This window comes from Oculina patagonica, chromosome 2 (assembly GCF_052425735.1).
Source record: "Oculina patagonica isolate OP01 chromosome 2, crgOcupat, whole genome shotgun sequence".
Classification (NCBI taxonomy): Eukaryota; Metazoa; Cnidaria; class Anthozoa; order Scleractinia; family Oculinidae; genus Oculina; species Oculina patagonica.
The window spans coordinates 35998123-36023198 of record NC_135759.1 but is presented as its reverse complement, the minus strand read 5'-3'; the positions used below and the strand labels follow the sequence as shown (position 1 = coordinate 36023198).

Genomic DNA, 25076 nt, shown 5'->3' with positions numbered 1-25076 from the left:
GACCGCCTCATTTTAAAAAAAATAAAGTTCGAATTCGAGCCGTTTTCGCGTGTTTCATCAAGCTGTATGATAGGTTTGTCGTTTATGTTTGGCTGCTAGCTTGATTCGAGCTCGCTGTTCATCAAAGTTGGCGTGATAAATTTAAATGTCCAAGAAAAAATAAGGGGACTGAGAGGGACACTTCAAGTCTAGGCATGGGATATGTCAATTTCGCTAAGTTATTGAAAAGACATAATTCAACTGGCTGTGGTGTTTCTTTGTTGCAGAAGTTATTACTTTTCGTTAAATTTTTTTTTGAAAGTTGTGGTAAATTTAAACTTTGACGTTGGTCGTTGCGAGCGCTCGTTCGGGTGAACCGAAAATCCTTCAAAACTCGAAAAAATAAATGATCCGTTCTAGCAGATTGTGGCTTTAGTATAAGTAGTATAAGTACATGAAAGTCTTGCGAAAGCCAGATCGACCAGACCGTTTTTAAAAAGACAGCCTCTTAATGTTGGAATTCATGTTGCTTTCGTTGCCTTCATATTTTCTGCGTGCCTTTAAGATTCTGACCCACAAAGGGATATGTTCGTAGTTCGCGTGTGCTGATACTTTTCAAGGAACGTCGTTGTTGAAATAAGACATTCTTTTGGTAAAAACGAGGTTCCCTTAAAAAAAGCGAGTGTCCCTATGTCGAGAACTGTCATTTGACATTCAATAACAAGAACGTTTAGTATTCGTTTGTGTCACGTTAGAGTCACTTTAAGGTGTTGATCACGACGTTTCGACTAGGTTTGTTCCTCTGTGGGTTTACTTTGTTATCAATCGACTGTTGGTCTTTTTGCTTTTTGTGGAGCAGTCGATCATGACTACGTCGTGAGATAAACAATAAACGTTTATCTATCTTTCAAATCCCGATGAACAGTACTGCCTCTGTAGTGACATCACCCATAGATAAAGATGAATACAAGATATAATTGCCCAAGCGTTTTCTTTATTAGATACGTTTTCTGCCGCCTAAACAGCTGATGTGATTACAACTGAACCACTAAAAAGGGCAAATTATGTTTCACCAGTCCTGGAAAGGCTGCTTTGGGACAACTTTGCGTCTTCCTGCCAAAGGATAAACACATGAAAAATCTTATTTTTAGAGGAAGAAATTGCAATGATTTTAGTTATCCATAGAATATCAGAAATATAAAATATGTTTTCTGTGATCTTTATGTTGCTAAGCCCTGCAATGGGCTTAAAGGCTATATATAGCTGATTGTATAAGTTCCCGGCTCTGCCTCGAACGTAGGTCAGTTTTGCTTACAGTGCGTTAAGCCAAATTGTCGCATAGCCTTTCTCCGCAACCTTGAGCTTCTACGCGTCCATTTACTGTTTTACCGCATCTTCAGTTGATAATTTTTCAGTCTATAAACAAATATTTTCTATGGTATTTTTTAACTGGATCCACATAACAATAAAATGTTATCTTCTGTAGATGCGAGAAGCTGTATTATGCTATGCACTACTTTTCCAGAAGACTAGGAGCAAAACTAAAATAACTAATTCTACAGTCGGGGCTTCTTCCATGTACAGCTGTTTTAAGTCCTTCATGATCAGTGGGAGACCATTTTGGTGGAAACGGTTCCCTCGTTTTGGATTTAGGATCCACAGGGCTGTTATGAAGCATCGGAGAAAACAAATTCTGCTGTCATTGACAACAATGTAGCTTGGATAACGGCAATTAAAGAAAATCATCATTATGATTTCAAAACACCAATTAGTCACAAGCCTCCTTAGTTCAGATTCTACACTAGAATTCAATTTTTTTTCTATTTACGACAGCATGCAGTGACCTTTTCATAATACTTGCTCGACTTGTTCACCACCTGAAGCAGGGAATTTCGTGGTCAACAATAGAGAAAATAGAGTATTTACATCTCGGACCTATGGGCTGATTAGATAGCTGCCCTTTCTATAAACAAGACAACAAAGGCCAATTATGCGGGAAGTGAAGGTCCATCAACAATCACATTCTGTTTTATACGTACAAATCAGTGATTAAAAGAAAAATGTAAATGCAAACACTTTTAAAACGACCCTAAGCTTTACGACATGAAACATCAATGCGACCGTGACTCTTGGCTTTGAGAGGTATGATTTACAAGGGGTTGCATAAGAACCAAATTATTTTGTTTGAAAAGGTATAAAGTTTAATGCTGTGTGAATGAAATTGTAAGTTTCCGGTTATGAAAGAAAGCGATGGCTAGAGCAACTATCGAGCACACTGTAGGTAAAATCTCGAAGCGACGGGAGCTTTTGAAACGAATTTATAGTTTCAGTTTTACAATTTTACTACGGACATGATTTCAGTAACAGTGTTTCCACGCTGGAAAACAAACACGTGGCTTCGCGGGATACGAGAACCGTCTGCAATCCATCCATCCATCCATCCATCCATCCATCAATCAATCAATCGATCGATCGATCAATCAATCAATCAATCAATCAATCAATCGACATGTAGGTTTGCGACTACGAAAAAGGAAAAAAGGAAACCCGTAATCCTTGGGCACGGCAACTACCAGCCCATAGGTTCGAGACAGAAAGCACTGTAATAGTATTGTTTAGATATTCGCCGGTTGCGCATGGTTGTCTATATCGGAGAGCCTTTTTCTTGTCTAGAACCTGGGGGTCCATTTTTTCTTTGGCAGACTGCGCTTCTTATACATTACATACAGTACCTGTTTCCACACAGACGTTCACTGGCCAGGAACAACCCTGATATGGTAGTAATGTCTTGTAGGTGTAGGTGGCCCCTCATGGTTATCAAACCTAACTTTATACCTCGGCCGGTCAGTACTTGTTCCAGTTTGGGCTCTGATGACTCCAGGGGCGTACTCATCACCGTCTGGTTGTAAAGTAGCAATAACACGTGTGCCTTCGGTAAGTGAAGTTGGGGAAGGAAGCTCGTCGCGAATTACAGCTTCCGTGTCATCCTTTGAGTGGTCAACGTTATTACCGTTATCAAGTCTGATGGACAAGGAGGAGCCCTCAGCATCGACGACGAAGCCTCTGTAGTAATAATCACCGTATACCCTTGGGCCGCGGGCAATCACACGGGCTCCAACTGTTCACATAAACAAAACATAGTACCGTTTATTTGACAGTCCCGTGCAGATCTCCCTTTAAGCCTGGTTTTCACTTGCGACGCAAGCAAAAGCGCGAGCACATGTCGTACAAGTGCAAGCATAAGTTTTTTGTGCCAAGCGAAAACAAACGTCGGCGTTACGCGTAAGCATAAACACAAGCATAAGAACTCGATGTTTACCACAGGCGACCCAAGCTCACGATGAGAGAAGTTTTTAACATAATAATCGCTTGAATACGCGAAACGTGACTCTCTCCTGGTGGCATATGGAGGTGTTGTGTTACAACGGTTTGAATTTTATAAAGGTTTGTATGGGAGAAAACGCTTTCGAATTTATTTAACAAACTAGTGGTAACCACAGGTTAGAAAGTGCGGGCCTTGACGCACTTAGAAAAGCTACTGGTACGAGAGTGCGCAATTTTAGATGGCAGTGTCGATAAATAAATAATAAAATGGACAAAAGACAATTATTCCGAGTAACGCATCAAGTAAGGAATGCATGTTTTCATCGTTTTGGGAAGTGTAATCGAGCACGCGGTGTGAATTGGGATGTGATTTTTCTCAGTCGGTAAACTCGCTATGTTGTGCTCGCCTTTTATTAACGTGTAGACTTGCCACAAGTCGACCTCATGAGTTCTTTTTTGAAAGTCTAATTAACGTGACGCGATCAATGATAAATCACTGGACAAAAGACAATTATTTCGAGTAACGCATCACGGTTAACCGGACTCGAGCCGCGAACCAGTCGGAGTTGTTTTTTGATTGACAGTTTTTTTTTGGAGTGTAGACGAGCATAAACTCGCTATGTTGTCAGTGTTATAACGAATTTCTCGAGAATAACCGTTGTTGGAATCATTCGCTTTGCCGTGGTTTATATGTGATACAATCAGAGCAAATTTTCGCAAAAGCAACACCCGTAAAACAAGTCTGCAATATGTGACAATCGTTCTTGGAGAACAGATTTTCTCTTCCGGTGTTACGACAAACTGTCGTGATTGACACATTTTTCGCATTCCGATCGTTCTTAGTGGAAGAACAAAATTTTCAACTTCCGTTTTCTCTTCGCTTTTTAATAACGTGGCGCGCACGCGTAAAACACAATCCGCTGGTCACTGTCAAGATTAGGGTTGCGGGCCTCTCTTGGGCCCGCAATAAAGAAGCCTAAGCCATGCTTTATACGGCTGTCATAAAACACGACGGGCATTTGAGAACACGAGAGAAATGTAGAAAACATGAGCCGTAGGCGCCGGAATGTTTTCTACATTTCTCGAGTGTTGTCAAATGCCCGGAGTGTTTTATGACAGTACAAAACATAACTTAGGCTTCTTTCTTTGCTTTATGATATAGATTTTTAGACACCGCGAGTGAAAAGTTAAATTAAAAATACTTGTAAATGTACGTATAATAGAGCGACTGAACGAAGATGAAAAGCATGCAGCTGTTTACAGGAAGACCAGAAAACTGACACAATTTCATTCAGTGTTCGACGTTAAATAAGGCTCAGCATTTCAGGAAAGTTTGTTACCTTTCAATCTTGATCTTGTCTTTTTTTTTTAACTTCACCGACTCTGAGTGCAATTTCGTCTCAGCATAATATAGTAGTCTCGATCGGACAGCCGTCCCCTTGCTTCGTTCGCCTTGCACAAGGCATATAATTTCCAGAAAAGTTATTGCTTCGGATCCTTCTGTAAACCTTATTACATACCTTAGAATAACAATCAGCATAGAAAATTGCGTGAAAAACAAGCCCAATGTTTTTGTTGCTTTTCGCGTGAGTTTCAATACATATTGTTATTATAATTTCAACCCGTGAGGTATTTGTAGCCTTTGACGTCATTTTCTCCCTGTTCGCAACCAAGCCTTGGAACAAGGCTGTTTAATGGCGGCCGTAAATTATCGGAAATAAAGGTTAAAATAAAACGGCTTCTGATGTTCGTAATGGATTGAAAATTGGCAAGGTCAGTAAGAAAGTCTTATTGTACACGAAAATGTAAAAAAATGGAAATCGAAAATTTGATCATAGTGGCACTTTAAGCAAGTAAAGCGTTTCTGATCACTGATAAAAACTTGCTGCTTTTATTATAAAGCATCATTTAAACAACAAAACAAGAGAATAGAGGCGAAGTCGATGAAGTCGACGAAGTCGTTCAGCGAAATTCGACAAACAATTCGCACATCCGGGATACCAGGCTTCTATAGTTTTCAGCTATGTTCTATTTAACAAATAAAGAAGCCTAAGCCATGTTTTATGTACTATTTCAAAAACGAGTGCGAGTGTTTCATCACGATTTCCAAACACGAGAAAACAGATGAAAGCACGAGGCCGCTTCGGCCGAGTGCTTTCATCTGTTTTCGAGTGTTTGGAAATCGTGATGAAACACGATGCACGAGTTTTTGAAATGACTTCTCTAAAGAAACAATACAAAATTATGCAGTGTCGTATTTTTTCCCATTTTTCTTTAAAATGCCTTGTATGTGTGATTTGTTGTATTCAGTCGGCATTCATTGTATTTGTGAGCTTTTGTTTTTAATTATCCAATAGTTTCGCGTTGCACCAAATTTGTATTCTAAAAGCGTTGTGAACTTGAAGGGATTTACATATTGTTTTTGCCATGGCCGAAGGAAGGTTTCGCTCCCCGAAAACAATCGAGGAAGAAGAACTTTGCGTAGAGAGAGCAGTACCGAAGTCTACCAGATATAAAAATAAGTGGGCAATAGGGATTTTTGAGGATTGGCAACGAGTGCGAAGTGTCAATGTTCCAATACTCGAGGTTGGTGGAGTTTTTAAAGAGTATGAATTGCACAAAGTTCAGCCGCTTACGTTAAGCCGCTAAGCCGTTAAGCCGTTAAGTTCAGCCGCTTACGCCGCTTACGCCGCTTAAGTTTCTCAGAATGTGGATATGGATACTATGCCAGTCTGTTTTGGCGACTTTAAGAAATGTACTGTAAACTTTAATTTCAAATGACTTAGGCTTGTCAGTTTTTAATTTGAAATGTTTTTCCTGGTCATTGTTTATTAAAAATTAATGATTCATGTAAAGCTGTGTTTGAGTAATATATGAATATGCAGATTAAGAACAATTTTTTCACTAGTGATGAAAACGTGATGAAACACTAGTGATGAAAACGTGATGAAACACTAGTGATTTTCAACTGGTGTTTCATTGAGTTTCCAACTCATCCACCTGACCCGAATGGGGCGCTCTGGTTGGCTTATAACGTCATGAATTATTAATGAGTTTGAGAAACTGTCATAAAACACGACGGGCATTTGAGAACACGAGGGAAATGTAGAAAACATGAGCCGCAGGCGAATGTTTTCTACATTTCTCGAGTGTTCTCAAATGCCCGGAGTGTTTTATGACAGTATAAAACATGGCTTAGGCTTCTTTCTTTGCTTTAGACACCGCGAGTGAAAAGTTTAATTAAAAATATGTACAACAAGAGCGAGTAAACAAAGATAAAAAGCAGAAAATAGTTTACGGGAAGACCAGAAAAGTGACACAATTTCATTCAGTATTCGACGTAAAATAAGGCTAAGCATTTCAGGTAAGTTTGTTACCTTTTAATCTTGATCTTGCCTTTTTGAACTTCGATAAACTTCACCAACTGCACCGAGTGCAATTTCGTCTCAGCATAATATAATAGACTCGATGACATCCGTCCCTTGCTTCGTTCGAGTTGAACAAGGCGTATAATTTCCAGAAAAGCTATTGCTTTGGATATTCCCGTAAACCTTAATTGTTGTCACAATCAAGTTCCAGCATGAATAGACGATTTAAGAGGAGATTGTCGAAGAAAATCTTCGAAAGAAAACTCTCTCGCTCGCTTTCCTTGCGAGTTTCATTAACTCAAGCAGTGGACACCGCGCCACAATTTTTCTCGCCTCACTTCGTTTACATCAAAATGAAATGTCCAGTGGATTTATACTTAAAAAGGAATTTAATAAAACAATTATTCCATTCGCCCTTGTTGGATACGAGTGGTTATAGCCAACGAACAGTCAACGACGCGCGAAGCACTCGAGGAAAGCTGACGAAAAACAATAAAACATGATTTTTCTATGTTTTATACTCTGATAAAACATAGGTTTTTAGCCAATCAGAGCGCGCGTAGACTCCTATCTATATTATAAAGAACAAGAAGCTTGAGAAGCTTGAGAAGCTTAAAATCGGGCGCTTAATAATTAGCTATCTGTTTTGACTTGAAAGGCAGGGTACAGTACAGTAAAAATCACTGCAAAAACAGTCACTTAAACCTATTCAGGCCGGGGGGGGGGGGGGGGCTTTTGAGGCCCTCGCTGACTTTTGACGCTTATAACTTTTTCAAGATTCAACCAAACGCTGCCAAACTTTGCGCGTGTATCGAAAATTTATCTCGCAATACTTTGGTAGGATTAGTTATTGTGCCAGTAACTTGAAATCACTATGGCAACGTCATTTTGACAGGCTTGTTTTCCCAAATTTGAATTTTTCGTGTTTTTATTTAATAATGAAAATCTGGAATGTTTTCAAGATTGCATTATTACTTAATGACATAAATGGTCTCAATTTATAAAAATATATTTCGCACAATACAAATAAACGATTGAGCTAGACGTCTAGAAAATATAAATTTGTAACACTTAGCAAAGTGCAGCCTTTTAATAAAGGCGGGGTTTTACCTGAAGACCAAGTTTTCCAACGCTTTAGGTGGCTGACGCATTTCAGTATTTTCCAGTCCTTACACTTTAATGGAACAGTATACAACTCCTAATCAGGTACTATTGTCAAGAAAATGATCACAACTTATTGACCAATGATTAGGTATTTGTTTCATACCATTACTGTAATAGAAACTGGTAAAGAATAGTAGTACTGACCCAAAGTATAAGGGCTGGAAAACACTGAAAACCATTTCAGCCGCGTTTCAAGGAATCCAAAAAAGCTTTACTTATCCCATATATATTTGTTTTGCAGTATTTTGTTAATTTTTGCACGATTTTGGGGGATGTCTGGGAGGCGATAGTTTTTCTCAAAGGATTAGTAAAATGTAGACAAATAAGAAATATTGAAGATTAAATGTGATTTTAAAATTTGAAGTTAAAAATTGGTGGACGGACACCAAACAGTCTCCTGACAACCCGGAGTGCTCTTGCAAGGGGGTCAACTGTTTGAAGGTGTTTCCATTCTTTTATTCAATCCCTTCTTTAAATCTCTTAAAGTTCCATTCAAATTCAGGTAGAACCCCATCTTAATTTTTGTTCTTGTGAGAAAACAACAGAAGTCAAAGGTTGCGTGATATAACCAAGCATGGATTTTAATTCTCCCTCCCTTTCCATCTCCTTAGCCTTTCACCCCCACCTGTCCCTCCCTTTCTACTCTCATTCAATTTAATGTTTGTTTAAATTTCCTAACCAATTAAGTATCGTACTAATCTGTGCCAAGCAATCAGATAATATCAGAAATTTGCCTTAATTTTGATCTCCCATTCCAAGACCTTGGAGTATAAACCGCTAATAAAACAAAACACACTGATAATAATTCTCTGAGGTTATACACCTTGCAGTATTAACGTACAAACAAACTTGATAACAAGCCCCATGTCGTACTAAGGATTTTTACTGATCAACATAGAAAACGAGTTCACAATGGTTTGTTCCCAAAACGTTTTTTACTGTACAGAGGGTCTGTTTATTGACCTGTAACTTGTATACCGTATTGAAAAATTCAGAACGAACCGACTTCTGCCCGCTACCATACAGCCGTTTACTGGCAGTCTTTGAAAATCCTGAATTTCGTCAAAATGAACCAAAATAAAGTTTTAAAATTTCCTTTATCAATATGGTTCTTATCTTTTTATTCAATTCTATAAACTGCTTTTATGCAGTACTGTCCACAAAGATTTCAATTTCCTCAAAGTTTCGGGACAAATGGATACAAAATATTTCGTGCAGAATGTAATTTGATTAAGCGAATGTTTTCACGTCTATAAATACTTCAAGCAGTGAATGAAAAACCGTTTTGTTTTCATCGATGAGAACCACTTTCAAATAGTTATGCATAAAAAATAACAATCAGATCAGAATACAATAATTATTAATGTAAGGTCTGACGCTATTATGTCTCGGCAGAGATACTTCTTTTTTGCAAGTTCAAATGTATGCAAATTTCGTGTGAAATGTAATTCGATTTCATTGTCTTGTTTACAAACTCATTCTCAAGAAAGTTGTATTTTCGTGAATAAAACCAATTGGCCTGTTTTGTTTTCCTGATCATGTTTGTCTGTGATTTTTACCAAACATGTGGTCTTTTTATCGGAACTTTAAGTTGTACAAAAATTCCTATTTTAAACACAGATGTCACTTCCGGAATTTCTCATCTAAAATTCAATTGGTATTTAATTATAATTATTCGAAGTTTTCATTTTCAAGTCATCTTTTTATTCGATAGCTTTACTGATCTCGTAAAAAATTCATTCAAGTTCACACCAATACTGTACACTGCCAATGTTTTGCTGATGTCTTGAGAAGTGTCTTACTAACGTCACTAGTCAAATCTAAAATATATCCAAACCAAGTTGTGCAAACATTCTAATCTTTGTGACAGGCGACTTTGACGCCCAACTGTGCGGAAATGAAAATCGACATACTTCTTGCTAAATATATAAAAAATAGTTTTAAAGTGGAGTCCGCCTCAAAAAAATGTACCGCCAGATCACACTGCTATTTGTAGAAACCTGCAAAGCGTCTAGTTTCAAAAGTTTCCCACAAAAACATTGCGTGACATCAATGACGTTACCCCTTTTATTTACAAAAATAGCTTCAACTTGTCAAAGCAACTACAGTTTCACAATGGTGATTATTAGTACTTTACCCCTTAAGCTTTTTCCTCTGTCCTCCCGCCGAAGCAAAGAAGAGAACCAGATTGCAGATTAGCCCAAAAGTCGACCCAGTATTCCTACAACGATTTACTGTCAAAACTGAAATGAAACCGATTGGTCCAGGCTATCCCCGTAATTTTTAGCCGACAGGAGACTATCGTCTAGGACGACCAAAGGGTAAACTATAAATCGGCCACGCCCGATTAACAAAACATGCCGTTATGACGCCGGAAATCCAGCTCACGCATACTATACCCCGTGACTCACGCAAACCTCCGACTTACGTGCTACTACAGTCATTCCTTTCTAAACATTTTTTTTTTTGACCACCACCGTACCTTTCTACCCAAAAAACTCATGAAACCGCCCGGTTTTAACCTGTTTTAACCTTTCAAAAATTAGAGCGTTCGAAACTAAATAAGATCCGTAATCACAAACAACATACAGCCGTTTACCAGCACTCTTTAAAACTCCTGAAACCCTTCAAAATCAGGCAAAATAAATCTTTGAAATAACCTTTATCAATGTTTCTTATTTTTTATTCAGTTCTATAAAATGCCTTTCATACACTACTGTCAAACAAAAATTTCAATTTCCTCAAAGTTTCAAGACAAAAGAATAACAAATATTTCGTGAACAATGTAATTTGATTAAGCCAATATTATCACGTCTAAAAATACTTCAAGCAATTCAGTGAAAACCCGTTTTTTTTTTCGTATCAACGAAAACCACTTTCGAATAATCAATACATGAAAATAACAATAAGATCAAAAGGAAAAAAGGAACCTTTCTAATTATTTGAAGACTTTCAAAGCCGTGATATTATGCATCCAATCCGCGATAAAATTTAATTACAACAAAATCCAAGTTCTCATTTTGAAGTCCATTTTTTTCAGTTGATACCTTTATCCAACTTGTGAAAAATTCCATTCAAGTTCCTATTAATACTGTACATTACCAATGTTTTGCTCAGGTCTTCAGAAGCGTCTTACTAACCAAATCTAAAATAATTCCAAAACATGCTGTATAAACATTCTACTCTTTGTGACAAACGACTTGACGACCAATTGTTCAGAAATGAAAATCAACACAGTTCTTGCTAAATAAAAAAAAAAGTTTTACGGCGGAGTCAGGCTCAAAAAATATACCGCAAGATCACACCCCCATTCATAGTCAGAAACCAGCAAACCATCTAGTTTGCTAAAAAAAACACTGCGTGACATCAATGACGTTACCTTTTTCATTTACAAAAATAACTTTAACTTGTCAAAGTAAGTGCAATTTCACAATGGTGAATATCAGTACAGTATGGGGCCCAGTTCTCGGCCGGGTCCAGTTCTCGGCCACTTTGTGTTTAACGCGTTTTTTCACACTCCAGTTGAATTAAAAGAAAAAGGTATTTCCTTCAAACGATAGACTGATTCATGTGCTTTAAGTATCTTGAGTTTGATCGTTCAATTCGATATAGAAAGCTCACACGTCGAGTTTACGCGGAGGTAGGTGAATTTGCATTCCCGAAAAATTTGTTTGTTTACGGCTCCTTAAAATTCATGGATGTAGTTAAATTCGTATTTTATCCAAAAGCCCCCACCATACGAGCTAATTTTTGGCATGTGAAACGTAGAATAATTCAGCTTTCTGCTTTAGTTAACTTTTTGTTGAACCGTTGTATTTTTTGGTCTTAATTTACTTCGAAAGTTTTTTTTGCGACTTTTGCGTATTTGCCAGGTCTCGGCCACCCTGCTCGCTATCACAGCTTAGCGCTTGGTTTTTAATATAATTTCATCTGCTGCTGCCAGAATGAAAGAAATAAATGTTTTAAAAATAAAGTTCAATCTTATCTCTAAGTTTTGAGCTGACTCTTGTCTTGTCTATTATTTCTACAACACCTAAATCTTTCAAGACCTTTTTACTGCAAAATAAACCATCTAAATGCACGGGTCACACAATGCGGTTTTGCCAGAACCTGCACATAGGCAACTAGGCGCGTTACAATCCTTCTTTTCTAAAGTAAAACAAAGCCTCATAAAAATAATTTGGGATCGATATAACATAAATAGGTTTACAGAGTGATTTTATGACTGTGAAAATTAATTGAGCATTTTTTTTACAGATAATTACGCACAAGCTTTTAGTGGCCGAGAACTGGGCCAAGGTGGCCGAGAACTGGGCCCACAAATGGAGCTTTTATTTTTATTATTGCTCGGGCAAATTAATTTTTGACCAGTCGATAGCTTTACACCAAAAAGCTGAATAATGTAGCTAGCTCTGGGAGAAATTTCAAGTTCCCGCGGTTCTTCTGAGGTAAGAAATACAAGTTTACGTCAAAAGTGGCCGAGAACTGGGCCCCATACTGTACTTTGCCCCGTAAGCTTTTTTCTCTGTCCTTCCGCCGAAGCAAAAAAACACAACCTGATTACACATTAACCCAAAAGTCGACCAAGTGTGCCTGCAACGATTTCCTGTCAAAACTAAAATGAAAACCATTGCGGTATGCGTCACCCGTAGCGGTTTTGTAGCAACCCCAAGCTATCCCCGTCTTTTTGGCCGCGCCAGGAGACTATGCTCTAGGACGACCAAAGGGTAAACTATAAATCGGCCACGCCCGATTAAAAATAATGCCCGCTAGAATTCCATCGCGCGTATACAGCGGCTATATTCTAAACTCTGATAAAACATAGGTTTTTAGTCACGGCCACTCGATACGCTTACATAAAACGTAACATTCGATCGAATCGTGTGTTGGGACGCCTAGGATAAGAACCGAAATATTACGTTTACTTTTCGTTTGTCTGTTTCTTCTTCTTGCTTATACTTATATTTTAAGTTTGCAAGATGGTCTTCGGAGTTGTCGTTATTTTGTATTTTCTACATTTGGTGACGGGAGAAGGTGAGAATCACGAAATTAAGCAAAGATTCCTTGATATCTAAGCTTTTTTTCATAGTTTTGGAATTTGGAATGACGTTTTTTAACGCACAATAGCTATTACACGGAGCTATACGGTAATTTTGTTTTTAAATACAGCATATTTTTTATATTCTGTTATTGAATAAAAGCAATTTACACTTAAAACCCCCCTCTATTACAATAATTTCATCGGGCATTGTAACGTATTTTGCGGGCTATTTTATGCCGTGGACAAATCAGAAACAAGAAAATAACGAAGCCAGCCAATTAGAACTGAAAACCATTCAACTGTTCGCGCCGTTTTCTTGCTGGCTGGCAGCATTTCATGATCAAGCTCCGTTTGATTTGAGTCTAGGCGCAATTGCAAACTGTTTTTGAGCTTTATAACGACAAAATTGTTACGGAACATTTTTCGATAAAAAGGTAGATTTTGAAGCAACACAATCTTCTGTTATCGTAAAGCTAGTTGTCAGGTGTTTGTACCTGCTCGCAACGGCAGTAATAGGCAAGATATCGCTTACTGTTTTGATTCCTTTTCTAAATGCCCTCTGAAATTATTATAATGGTAATAGAGTTGATGTTCTTGGGCGTAAATGAGTTTTTGCCTCTCTCAGAGTTGGGCCAAAAACATATTTACGCCCGCGAACATCAACTATATTGTTATATTAATCCGAAGTGCTTTGTTCTCTGCCTGAGAGGATTTATTTATTCTCAACCCAAGAAAGAAAACTTATGGGAACAGAGTAATCAACTGAGTAAAAGTTACCTGATTGTACAGAGTCAGGATTAGCAAGGAATCGAAGTTGGCTGTTGCTGTAAGTTTCCGGAGTCGCGTTGCCGTCTATAACCACTTTAAACCGCCGTGCTGTCCCGCTACCTACTACCCCAGTTATAAAGCCAATGTTCCAGTGAGACACTTGGTTGTCCTTCTTGGCAATCACGTGGGATCCCGGATAAAAATTGTACGCTATATCAGGAATAAACTCGGACTCCGCATCGCTGGGATAGCTGACCGTGATTGGCCGATCGTCGAATCTTACAATTGTCAAATCCTGGTGCCGCTGCTGAACCACACCAGGATAATACTTGTTGTCGTCCCTGAGTGCTAGGACTCTAGTGCCAACTGGATATGAAAGTTCAGAAGAAATGACAATAAAGTATTTTTATTAATTTTTTTTAAACACGCGATAACATGAAGTCTGTTTGCAATGAATCAGGGTGCACTCATTTGGCGTTTTTTAATCGAGGATTAAAATAATGTTATAAATGAAATGATCTCTGCATGTGTTGAAATCACAATCTAAGAAAACCAAAATGGTTTTTAATGTATGTGCTATTTCCTCTCTAAAAGAGAATACAGTCGAAGCTCTCTTAACGGACACTCTTGTGAGCGGACAGCTCTACTTACGGCCGCCTTGTTTGAAACCCCGTTTTTAATTCCCATACAAACTCTGTATTTTTACATTCTCGTAAGCGGACATTCCCGTAAGCGGCCGCGGACACTTTCAGACTTAGACAATTTAGACTTTTTCTTTGTTTTTAAGCTCCCGTAAGCGGACACCCCAAAGAAAATGCTATTCTCGTAAGCGGCCAGCTCCAGTTACGGACACTTTTTTCGCGTCCCGAGGGTGTCCGCTTACGAGAGCTTCGACTGTATTATGATGCAGTTCTTTAGTGTGAAAGTGATTTTGTTTCAGCTCTTTTCTTGCATGGTTTGTAAATGGACGCGAAATAGCGCGAATCAATTATCACTTGTGATACACGCTTTGTATAAGTTATCATACGGTTTCGAGTTCAATTCGGAATTAATTAGCAAAGTCACCTCGGCTCATGGATTAAAGAACGAGGAATACACCAGTTTTGGTGGCGAGTTGGTTAGTGGCGAGATTGCTTGGTGGCGAGGTGACCGGATACCTTTTAAAAAAGCTGAAATTACACGAGCCACTTCGGAGAAAACCGGATACCTTGTTTAATCCGGAATATCGATGTGTAATTTGCACTGGTGTTACAGTTTTTGCACTGGTGTTACAACTGAACTGCACTGCTCTTAGCCAACTTATTAATTAGCCAATCAGAATCGAGTAATTTTTTCATGTATATTATTATTATTATTTATATAAGAACTTTTTATAAGAACGTCGAGGATGAAAAAAGGCCAAAATTTAAGAACATTCCAAGAACGTGCCCAAGGCTGAAATATATATAGGTTATTCACCAGCCGGGAGGTCCGCATTGGGAAAAACTGTGCCCGGGGTCTTGGATACCGCCCGAGGCCGCAGGCCGAGGGCGGTTCCAAGACCGAGGGCACAGTTTTTCCCAATACGGACCGACCAAGGCTGGTGAATAACGTTTTTATTTTTTCCTACTTTTTTTTTTTAAAAAAGAAACCTAGGAAGATTGTGTCACAAAATCTTTGTTTGTATACGCTCGTCATTTCAATGTTGTGTCGATCGACGGATTAGCAAGAGTGTAAAATGCTGAATGTTTGTTATTTAATTCGGAATAAAATAGCCTCTCTTAAATGAACCGAACTAACAGAAAGGTTTAGCATATTAAGAGATTCAATAAAAGAAATTGAAGTAACAAAAAAATATGGCATAAATGTAAAATCAAGCCAAAGCATTTTAATATATCATTGACAAAACCGAACACTTTTAAATCGATTTCGGCTTCCCGATGAATGTTTTGAAAGGAACTGTGTTCGTAGGATAGTAATTCTCGGACTAAAAAATATTATCTGACTGAAAGACAGTACAGCTATACATACTTGTTTTTAACGAATTAATAAACTCTGCGTTGATTCCCAGCAGAATTTCTTTGTGATAAACAGTGCGAAAGTGAAACTGAATGAAATGCGTAGTTTGGACGTAAAGCACAATATTGAGAGAATTATTTTGGCTGTTTTGCAATTAAGAATCTCATTTTCTTGAATGATAGCAACTAAAGTTTTGTTTTGGCAAAAAGTGGCCGATAAAAAGGCAGTTTTTACTCAAAATTGAAGTTTAAAACCGATGCAGCTTACCGTAATGGCGTGAAAATGATTGCGAAATGACAAACAACCACAAACTACGAAACTAGAACTCGATTTTGTCGATCAAGAAATGAATACTCGCCTTTAGAAGAACTTCGAGGCCTTTTATTCCACTTCTATTTTGTCTTTTCACATTTACAGCGGTTGGTGAGCAGCGGTTTCGATTTTGCAAAGCAAATCTTTCATGTGTTCGTTCGTACAACGCTGCAAAATGATTTCGCGCGGAAAATTCACTCGACGATTCATCTCGCAACGGATACCGCCCGCTGTCGAGGGCCGGATTGGAGAATACCGCCCGCTCCCGGAACCAATCAGATCGCAGGATTTGAAGAATACCGCCCGCTCACGGACAAAGAAAAAAATAAGGAATTTTATTTTTTCCCATTTGTTGTGAGTGACAAATTTGTGTACTAAATGAATAAATCTTTATCCAAATCCTGACCTGTAACCAACATTATTATCAATACACGCGGCCAAATTGAAAACCGCCCTATTGAAAACACGCGCTTTGCGGGCTGCAAATGACTCCTAGCGGGCTGTTAATGCATTAACGGCCCTGCAGCTGATTGGTTCTCTGTTCATCATCCGATTAACTTTAACCAATCAGCGTCGCTGACGCGGGAAAACCATTCAGGTGCGTACGCGTACAGCAAGAGTCTCGAACAGTTTTTCGACAAGCGAATTGTGTTCGGTAGGAAAAATCAAAGTCTATTTGTTGTAAATGGGACAAAATACAGCCAAAAAATCGGATTTAGAAGCAAATTCACAAGGCGAAGGGACAAAGAGAGCAGCTCCTTGTTGTCTTGCGAGAAACGAAATAGCGTTCACTTGAATTGTGTATCTCCGGTCGAGCCAATTTTGCTAAAGCAGTTGCAGGAATTTTACGCCGAAGTTCAATCGGAAAATGTAAGCTTAAGTTTGTAAAATATTATTATCCGTGAATCAACCCATTGCTCATTATTTTCAGAGACACTGCAGCTAGCTCTTTTATACTACAACTACACAAAAAGATATAAGCCTCAGTAGCATCGTGTATAATTTTCATTGCGACGAAGTACTTGTGTTATTTGAATTGAAAATCATGATGCTTACTTCATTAAACTGAATGTGTTACCTATCTGGATGTTATTTGGCCTTGTTTATTGATAATAATCATAATAAAATGACTTTTTTCGGGAATATTGTTTATTTGCTTCCTTGTAGTGTCATATGTGGCCCGAGCGCGAACGCAAATAAACAATATTCCCTCAAAAAGTCATTTTGTTCCCTTATTGTCATCACTCACTTCTGACGTAACATGTACATATCGGTTAGGAATGAATTTACTGCAATGTCACTTTTTTTTTTAAATTTTAATAATCAGAACATTAATTTTAAGAACATTTTCGGCTCAAATCTTCGAAAAAGTTAAGAACGTTCAGCCTCGGCCGAAAATTAACGTTCTTATATAAAAAGGGTGTAGGTAGCCAAAGAGGCCCGTAGAACCTAGTTGGCTAAATATTTTGATAATTGTTGTTATTAAAGACTCGATAGGTAGGTCTGAGTTTTGTGTGTGCCGAAGCAAAACCAATCAAGTCATAAATAAAAAACGGAAGAAAAATGCTGTTATTTTTAGGTTGCGGTTGTATTGAGGGGACGTTTATGCAGCACGTACTGACGGAACAAGTAATTTTGCCGACAGTCTGAGCTAAAAAAAGTGATGATTAGGGACGGACCATTATTTTTCTGGAGGGGGCCGGGGTGGGGGGGGGGGGGGGTGGAAAATCTCTCTCTGCAAACTTTTTTTTTTATCTATGCACCTCGGCAAACAATTTTTTTCTAACAACACCTTCCTGCAAACAATTTTTTTTCGATCTTTTTTAACCACGATCCGATACAAAAAGGATGTTCGCTTTTGCTGCAATCAATCATTATTTAATTCAATATTTTATGGTGGCGACCAATTAACACTTCTGAACTCATCTTTTTCGTTTTCTGAGACGTACACTACGAAGATTGGCGGCAGTCAAAAGCGAAACCGTTGCTTGAATTTTAAATGTCCAGTCCTTGCATTTTTGAAAAGCGCAATAATTTAATCTATTTTTCGAAGAAAACTCCAGAAAAGCTATACCCAATTTATTAGTGTAGTGTTTTACACTTATGGAGTTAGTTTAGTGGGGAAGCGAATTCCGCTACGCCAGACGTAAACAGTTAATTGCGCGGTCAAGTGGAACAAGCACGTAGACATACATATGCAAATTAAACTGGAACTGGCTTGTTATTGTCCACGAATGTTCTAGAGCAATGAGTTTAAAAATTCGCGACAAGGCTGAACGCGCTCTGGGCAATTAATTGAGAGAAAAAAGGTACTCGCAACATAAGATAAATGTACTTCACCAAAATGAACTGATAAAAGACTTACAGCCAGTTTACAACTCCGTGAGATGGTAACAGAGTCACGCGAGTAATAACGCAAACAAAATACTTGATGTAAGACTTCTAAGTGGATTCCGGAGATACCGGCAGTAAAATGAGAGGACATTTAAAACTTATAAAGGATACACGTCACGCAAGCTAGCAGTAAGAGATTAATATTGTATTTTGAGCTCTGGGCAGTTAATAGGGAAAAAGGTCATCGCAACATAAGATAAATGTACTGCACCAAAATAAACTGATAAAAAACTTATAGCCAGTGCCCAACTCTGTGAGATGGCAACAGATTCACGTGAGTAATAGCGCAAGCAGAATGGATTCCGGAGATACCGGAAGTAAAATGAGAGGACACTTAAAACTTGTAAAGGATAAACGTCACACTAGCTAGCCTCTCTCCTCCGCAGAGGCCTCTTTCGTGTTTCGTACGGGCTGGGAAATGGGGAGAGGTGAAAAGTAAGCGCGCGGAGCCTGGAGAGAAACGAAACGAAAGCGCGCGGGGGACACTGTGTTTTTCCCCTTCTTTCCCCCGTGTTTTTCGCCTTCGCTCACTAAAGAAGCCTCTGCAGAGGAGAGAGCTAGCTAGCAGTGAGTGATTAAAATTTGAGCTTGCTGAGACGTCAGCCTGGTAGCAAGTTCATACGGACATCATTATTGCGGAAGAATGTCACAAGGCTGACTCTAATTATTTTCCGTACAAAAGCTACCTTCTTTAGTCACTGAGGTGATATGCTTAAGTTTTTTTTAACAAAATTTATAGTTTGCTAAGTGATGCCATTTAACTAGCTACCTCCTTAAGTCACTGCAAGATCTGATAAACCGTTTTCAATGTGTTGGGGGAAATTCTTCTTTAGACAGATCACGTTATTAAAGAACGTGGCAGGACGACTCGAATTATTTTCAGTAAGTAAGCTACCTTCTTTAGTCACTGAGGTGATGTGCTTAAGTTTTTTTTTAACAAAATCGATAGTTTGATAAGTGATGCCATTAACTACCTCCCTTATTTACTGCAAGATATGAAAAACCGCTGTTAACGTGTTGGGTGAAATTCTTCTTTAGACAGATCATGTTCTCAAATAACATGACAGACGTGTCTCGTCTGACAATTGCCAGACATACAAGCTCGACTGGTGACGAGTCACGTGACAACTCTCTCAAACACTACACTGTCCGTTCGGACCGCTCGTGTTAGACATGTAAGCTTCTAGTTATAGCTTGTTGTTTCTTCATAAAACACTTACCATTTTAACCGTATTTTCTCAATCCCCGGATCTCAATAAAATTAATGCTCCAGGTGTTTAATTGAGAAAATACGGGTGTATAGATTTTTATGAAGTTTAATTCAATGAAATGTAAAATACTGTTCATTATAAAGTTACTGTTTTAAGAAAAGGATCAGCTATTTACTAATTTATTAGGTAAATTTATTGCCTATATGACCACTTTGAAATTCAATTTGGTCAAATAAAATGTTGATCATGATTTTATTTGAGCGCTGTATACTGTCTGAAAACAACTACATACTTTTAGTCTTCATACTTTTAGTCTATATACATTTAGTCTCATACTTTCATTTTTGAAAGTTTTTTTTTTCATTGATAGATTAGTACAAATTTCTCTGACTTCTATGCAAACTATTTTTTTAATACATGTGATGTTTGCAAACAATTTATTTTGTCTTTTTAGGCCCTGCAAACAATTTTTTTCAATATTTTTCATCCCCCCCCCCCCTCCAGAAAAATAATGGTCCGTCCCTTACCCGGGGATCAGGCATACTTTCTTCAGCTGACATTAGGATTTGTGACGTCTCTCAGCTTTTATGGTAACTTACCAGGCACAGTAGCAGGGACGCCCAAAGCTGGCAACAAAACCAAGATGAAACCAAAAAGGATGCTCTTCATTCTTGTGACTACTAACAGAATTATGTCTAAAAAACAGCAAAGGGATGATGTTATTAATGATAACCTCCATTTGGCACGGAAATATGCACCGATATTTGTCCGCGGATATTATCTGTTCCGAGAAGCGAACAAGCGAACAGTTTTCCGAGAGCGAAGTGCGAGGAAAACTGTGATCTTCCAGGAACGGATATTAGTAAAGATATAATAGTGTTTTATTAGTGAAGAAGTTTCAGTGATAAAATTACTATAAATAAATGACTTCCTCCCTTCCATCCTTCCATCCTTCCTTCCTCCCTCCCCCCTCCCTCCCTCCCTCTTTTCCTTCCTCCCTCCCTTCCTTCCTTCCTTCCTTCCTTCCTTTCTTCCTTCCATCCATACCCAGTTGGTGGTTTGTGTATTGGAAGCTAGCAAATCGCGCAAAGTCATGATTATGTTTTTTGGATCGTCTACTTTGATTACTTTCTTTTTTCATTTAAGGATGAAAAGCCTGATCAAAAGAGATATATGTCTTTCTGTAAACACGGTCTAAAGCAGTGATTTCTTAAAAACCATGCCCATTTTCATACCAAAATGGCACAATTTATGATCCATTTCAAACCTATAAAACAGCATAATACCCAAATAGCTTAACAGTAATGGAGTATCGCCAAAAACGTAAACGCTCTTATTCTTCGGCCCTATCAGCCTCAGTGGTTTGTTGCTTCGTGATTTAAATCCAGCCTTGACCGACAGTGGCAGAGAGAAACTTCATAGGTTCTCGGATTGAAATCTTGAAATGGAATTAAGCCTCCCACGAAAGTACTTATAGCATTTATAGAAAATTGCAATTTCCTCCTCAGGTGTTATACCACATGTTGAGTAACCCTGATCCCTTTATTTTCACGGGGGTAGGGCTGTCCACAAATTGCTCGGCAACTTTTTTGCAAATTTTCATATTCCGAGAAACTATTTTCTCTTCGAGCAACTTTTTCCTTTAGAGTAATTTTCTGTATTCTGAACAATTTCTAGTCCGAAGATTTTCCTGGGTGTTGTTCGAAGGTCATGTTGGCCTTCATGTTCTTTAGATACTACTCTTTCCGTGCAATTGCCTGAAAAATGCTTAGAAATCTTACCTTCAAAGGGAAAAGTGCTGAAATTATTCAAAAACACCTTTTTTAACCGTTAAATTGATTTTTTTGGCGATACGGTGCTAAATTTCTTTAAACTTTGTTAGAAATGCACTTTCTCACACTGCAGCAAGATTTCGATGAAGATTTCATGTCATTCTCGTACCTCGAGTCTTCGTTCCTTAATGCGCTGGCTTGATGAAACGAGGGACTCTCGAAAGTTCCGTTGCAGGATCGAATCTGATTGGCTTTAATAACAATAAAAATGGCCGGAAGTAAAACACCAAAAAGTTTGTTGCGCAATTCAACCGGAAGTCCGATATTTTCGGACTTCATATCGAAATTTTCCGGGGTCGCTCGTTTCCCGACCGCTGGTCAAGGGGAACGAAGACCCTGGGTACGAGGATGATTTCATGTAAAAATGTACAATATTTTACTTTGGCGCATGCAGATAAGCCAAAAATTGGACTTTTTTGCGGAACCGTTCCGATTTTTTTCCTTGCTCCGTTTCTTTTCGTTTTTCTCTGCCTTCTTATTCTCGCTACCTTCTACTCTGTACATGCTTTCTTCTAGCCTGAAAAGTTTTAATCTTTATCAATGGAAAACCCTGGAAAGGAGACATTGATAAAGTACTGGTATATTGGCCTATTTTACCACCAATTTTGCACCAAAATCTGATCACTGACAGAATGCAGTTGTTGCGGCGAATGTTTGTTTGTCAGCCGCGCCCCATAGGGGTCAATTAGTGATACGTCGTACGGGACTTTTACTCATTAGTATTCGTGTTAAGTTGAAAGACTTTAGTATTCGTTTTTTTCGCTTGTGGACAGTTTTTCGCTAGTCGTTCGAATAGAAGACGTCGTATCGTTTCGTTTCGTTTTTTTCAATATTCGTACAGTACTCAATCGGAGTCGTTGAAACAGCAGTCGATATTCAAAATGGACAGTCGTATGGAAAGATCTACCCAACCTGCATTAGTTGCATATCACAAGAATCTCCTGACGTGTAAATTGATGACGTCGCAAGTGGTTGAATTACCATTCCTCCAAATCCCCAAAAAATCTGAGTTTCACATAATATGGGTTAATAAAAAGCAACGAGCATCTATTTCATCTCTTTCGAACAACGTTTTGAGAAATTCCGTGCCCTACGCGGGGGGTAGATTTCGCTGAAATCGCCCAGAATAGAATTGGCTGGCCAAATTGTCGCGGGTAAAATTTCCGCGTTATTCGATAAGTTAAGTACAAAATTACCAGTGGTACCTGTTCATTTCCTTTCGGTGAATTCATTTCTGGGAGCATTGAGCGAAAATAACGAAATTAAGCCTGGACGAAAATGTATCACATTAGAATATGATATGCCATACAGAAATAGCTGCAAAACAAGAATTTCTGTCATCATGAAAACCGTCTCTTATATTTTATGATCGTTTCAGTTTATTAGTAAATTTCGCTTCAGCCATGAAATTATCTTTCAGAAATTTCAAAATATCAAATATCTCTGTGTGATTTTCGTTCGTGGATGCGTGAAGAGTTTTAATTACTGTAGCGGACTTCATGTTTTTATTGTTTGGGCTTGGAGTGTCTGAAAGCGAAAACCCAACTATGAGCAGGTTTCCAACTTAAATCGAAATTAATTTTTCACTTTCAGCCGCGAAATCGAGATTTTGCTCCATATTTACTGACAAGTTACTTCCAATGTCAAAATGCTGTTTCGAATTGGCGTTTTAAAGTTTTGGAGAGCCTGAATGTTATTGAATTTTTAGCCATGGGGAATATGTATTTATGCAGTGAACAAATGCTTTGTTTCTCTATTTTTTCGAAGAACCGTTAAAAACGGTGAACAAATCGTAGCGTTTCATCGGAAACAGTAAATCGAATTTCTTACGTTCAAATACCGCAAAACTCCAAAGGTCGACCAAAGTGTAATGAAAAGCATTTAAAGAGAATGCCCGAAAATATGATCGAGTTGATCCCATGTGAAGAGCAAAACTTTAACGCAATTTTAACCTAGACTGTAAACAAACTGCAGGAAAAAAGATCAAATCCGGAAATGAACCTCAACATCGGGCGGTCGTCTTACTTCCTTTGTATTACAGAAGAACCTGTCAAGAATTAGGTTATATAAGAGATCGGGGAATTTGTATGGACATACGTGAATAAAGGCAAATTAAATGGGAACAAAATGAACCTTTGATTTGATCAATGCGAAGTAAAATACATGTACTTTGATTTGACCAACCTTAAACCAAAGAAATCTTGGCCTCGTGTCTCTCTCTCTCTCTCTCTCTCTCTCTCTCTCTCTCTCGTGGTTGTAAGAATGAAGGAATCCTTTTAGACCTCGCCTTTTGCCAATCGGTAATAAATTATTTGTCGTTTGTATACCCTTTATTTTCATTGGTCACTTTTGAGAGTGTTCGATATGCGTTAGTATGACGTTTGTGGCAGGCAATGTTCAAAATGACAGAAGGCCACAATGGAACTTTTAGGAGAAACCTGCAAGTGTCGCAAGTGTTAAAATCCCATTAGCGATTTGTGAATCAATGCAAAGTTTGTTAATGATTAATCAGTTGCTTTGCTAACTGTAGCCTTGGTTAATACTATGGTAAGAAAGTCGTTTTTCCTAAGAATATAAATCAAATTCGCTGCTAAACTTAAGCACTCCAAAATCAATGGCCTCGTGTGTCTCCCTGTGCCAGGTTAATTGCTTGAATAATGAAATTCTAAAAGACCTTTTCTTTTACCATTTGTAATAATTAATGTGGCACACGTACCGCGTGGGACCTTTTTTCACGGCATTGGTCGCTTTTGAGAGCTACCTGAAATTTAGTCGTATTGCCTTTGTGATGAGCGATTATCAAAATGACAGAAAGTCAGAATGGACATTAACCCCATTAACCTGAAATTTAGTCGAATGCCGGGCTTTGTGGTGAGCGATTATCAAAACAACAGAAAGTCATAAATAAGTTAATTAGTAGGTTACTATAGACTTTGTTGATTCTATAGGAAGAAAGCCGTTTTCCCTTAGAATATAAAGAAATTTAATGCTAGTTCACTGCGAAGTCAGTATAATCTGATATCCTGTAGTGAATGTGAATATAATACTGAGATAAGAAAAGGACATTCTCAGCGATTGGTCGAGAAGCTCGGCTTATGATGCCATAATTACCGTGCCAAGGCAATGATGTCTTTTCCGGTTCCGGGGTCTTGTCGAGCTACCTTTGCCATCCATTGATCCAGGCATGTAAACGTGAAGGACAGTTACTGAGTCAAACGTTGGCCTATTCAAAGGACTAAACTCCTCTGAAGTCCTGGATATACAAAGCATTTGAAACTTTGGAAAATGTTTACAAAGGATTTGGACCGAAAGTTCTTTCAGCTGAATGGTTGGTATTCAAGGCATTTAAAAATATTAATCAAACACAGTGGTTTTGTTTAAGTCAATGCCAGGACTCGAGCTAGGACTTGAGCTCAGGACTCGAGCTCGGGACTCAACAGTGTGAAGCTGTAAAAGTCGTTGTAATGTAATTTTTTACACTATATATAGTAGTAGTGCCCCAACCAAAAAGCTTCCGCAAGCAAACTGGAGTGAAAGCTAACCGCAAGCAAACGGCAGTGAAAGCTAACCAGTTCTCATAGAGGCTAACCAAAGCGCTGTTAGAATCCTGGCTCGAGTCGTGACTCGATATTTAGGACAGGTATCCTCGTGGTTTTGTGGATCTCCAGCCATGACAAACTGTGTT

The 25076-nt window shown here is 38.4% G+C and overlaps 2 protein-coding genes across 2 annotated transcripts in view; both read right to left on the bottom strand.

The window, feature by feature from the left end:
• Positions 1–25076, bottom strand: part of LOC144644453 (uncharacterized) — an 86075-nt gene that overhangs the window by 8119 nt on the left and 52880 nt on the right. The window lies entirely within an intron of this gene.
• On the bottom strand, positions 965–23627 carry LOC144644472 (uncharacterized). Its single transcript, XM_078503968.1, has 5 exons — positions 23576–23627; positions 20159–20254; positions 13654–14010; positions 2712–3097; positions 965–1092 (listed from the first exon to the last, which is right to left on the bottom strand). The coding sequence occupies exons 2-4, from the start codon at positions 20226–20228 to the stop codon at positions 2730–2732; spliced, it is 795 nt and encodes a 264-aa protein (XP_078360094.1). The 5' UTR covers positions 20229–20254; positions 23576–23627; the 3' UTR covers positions 965–1092; positions 2712–2729.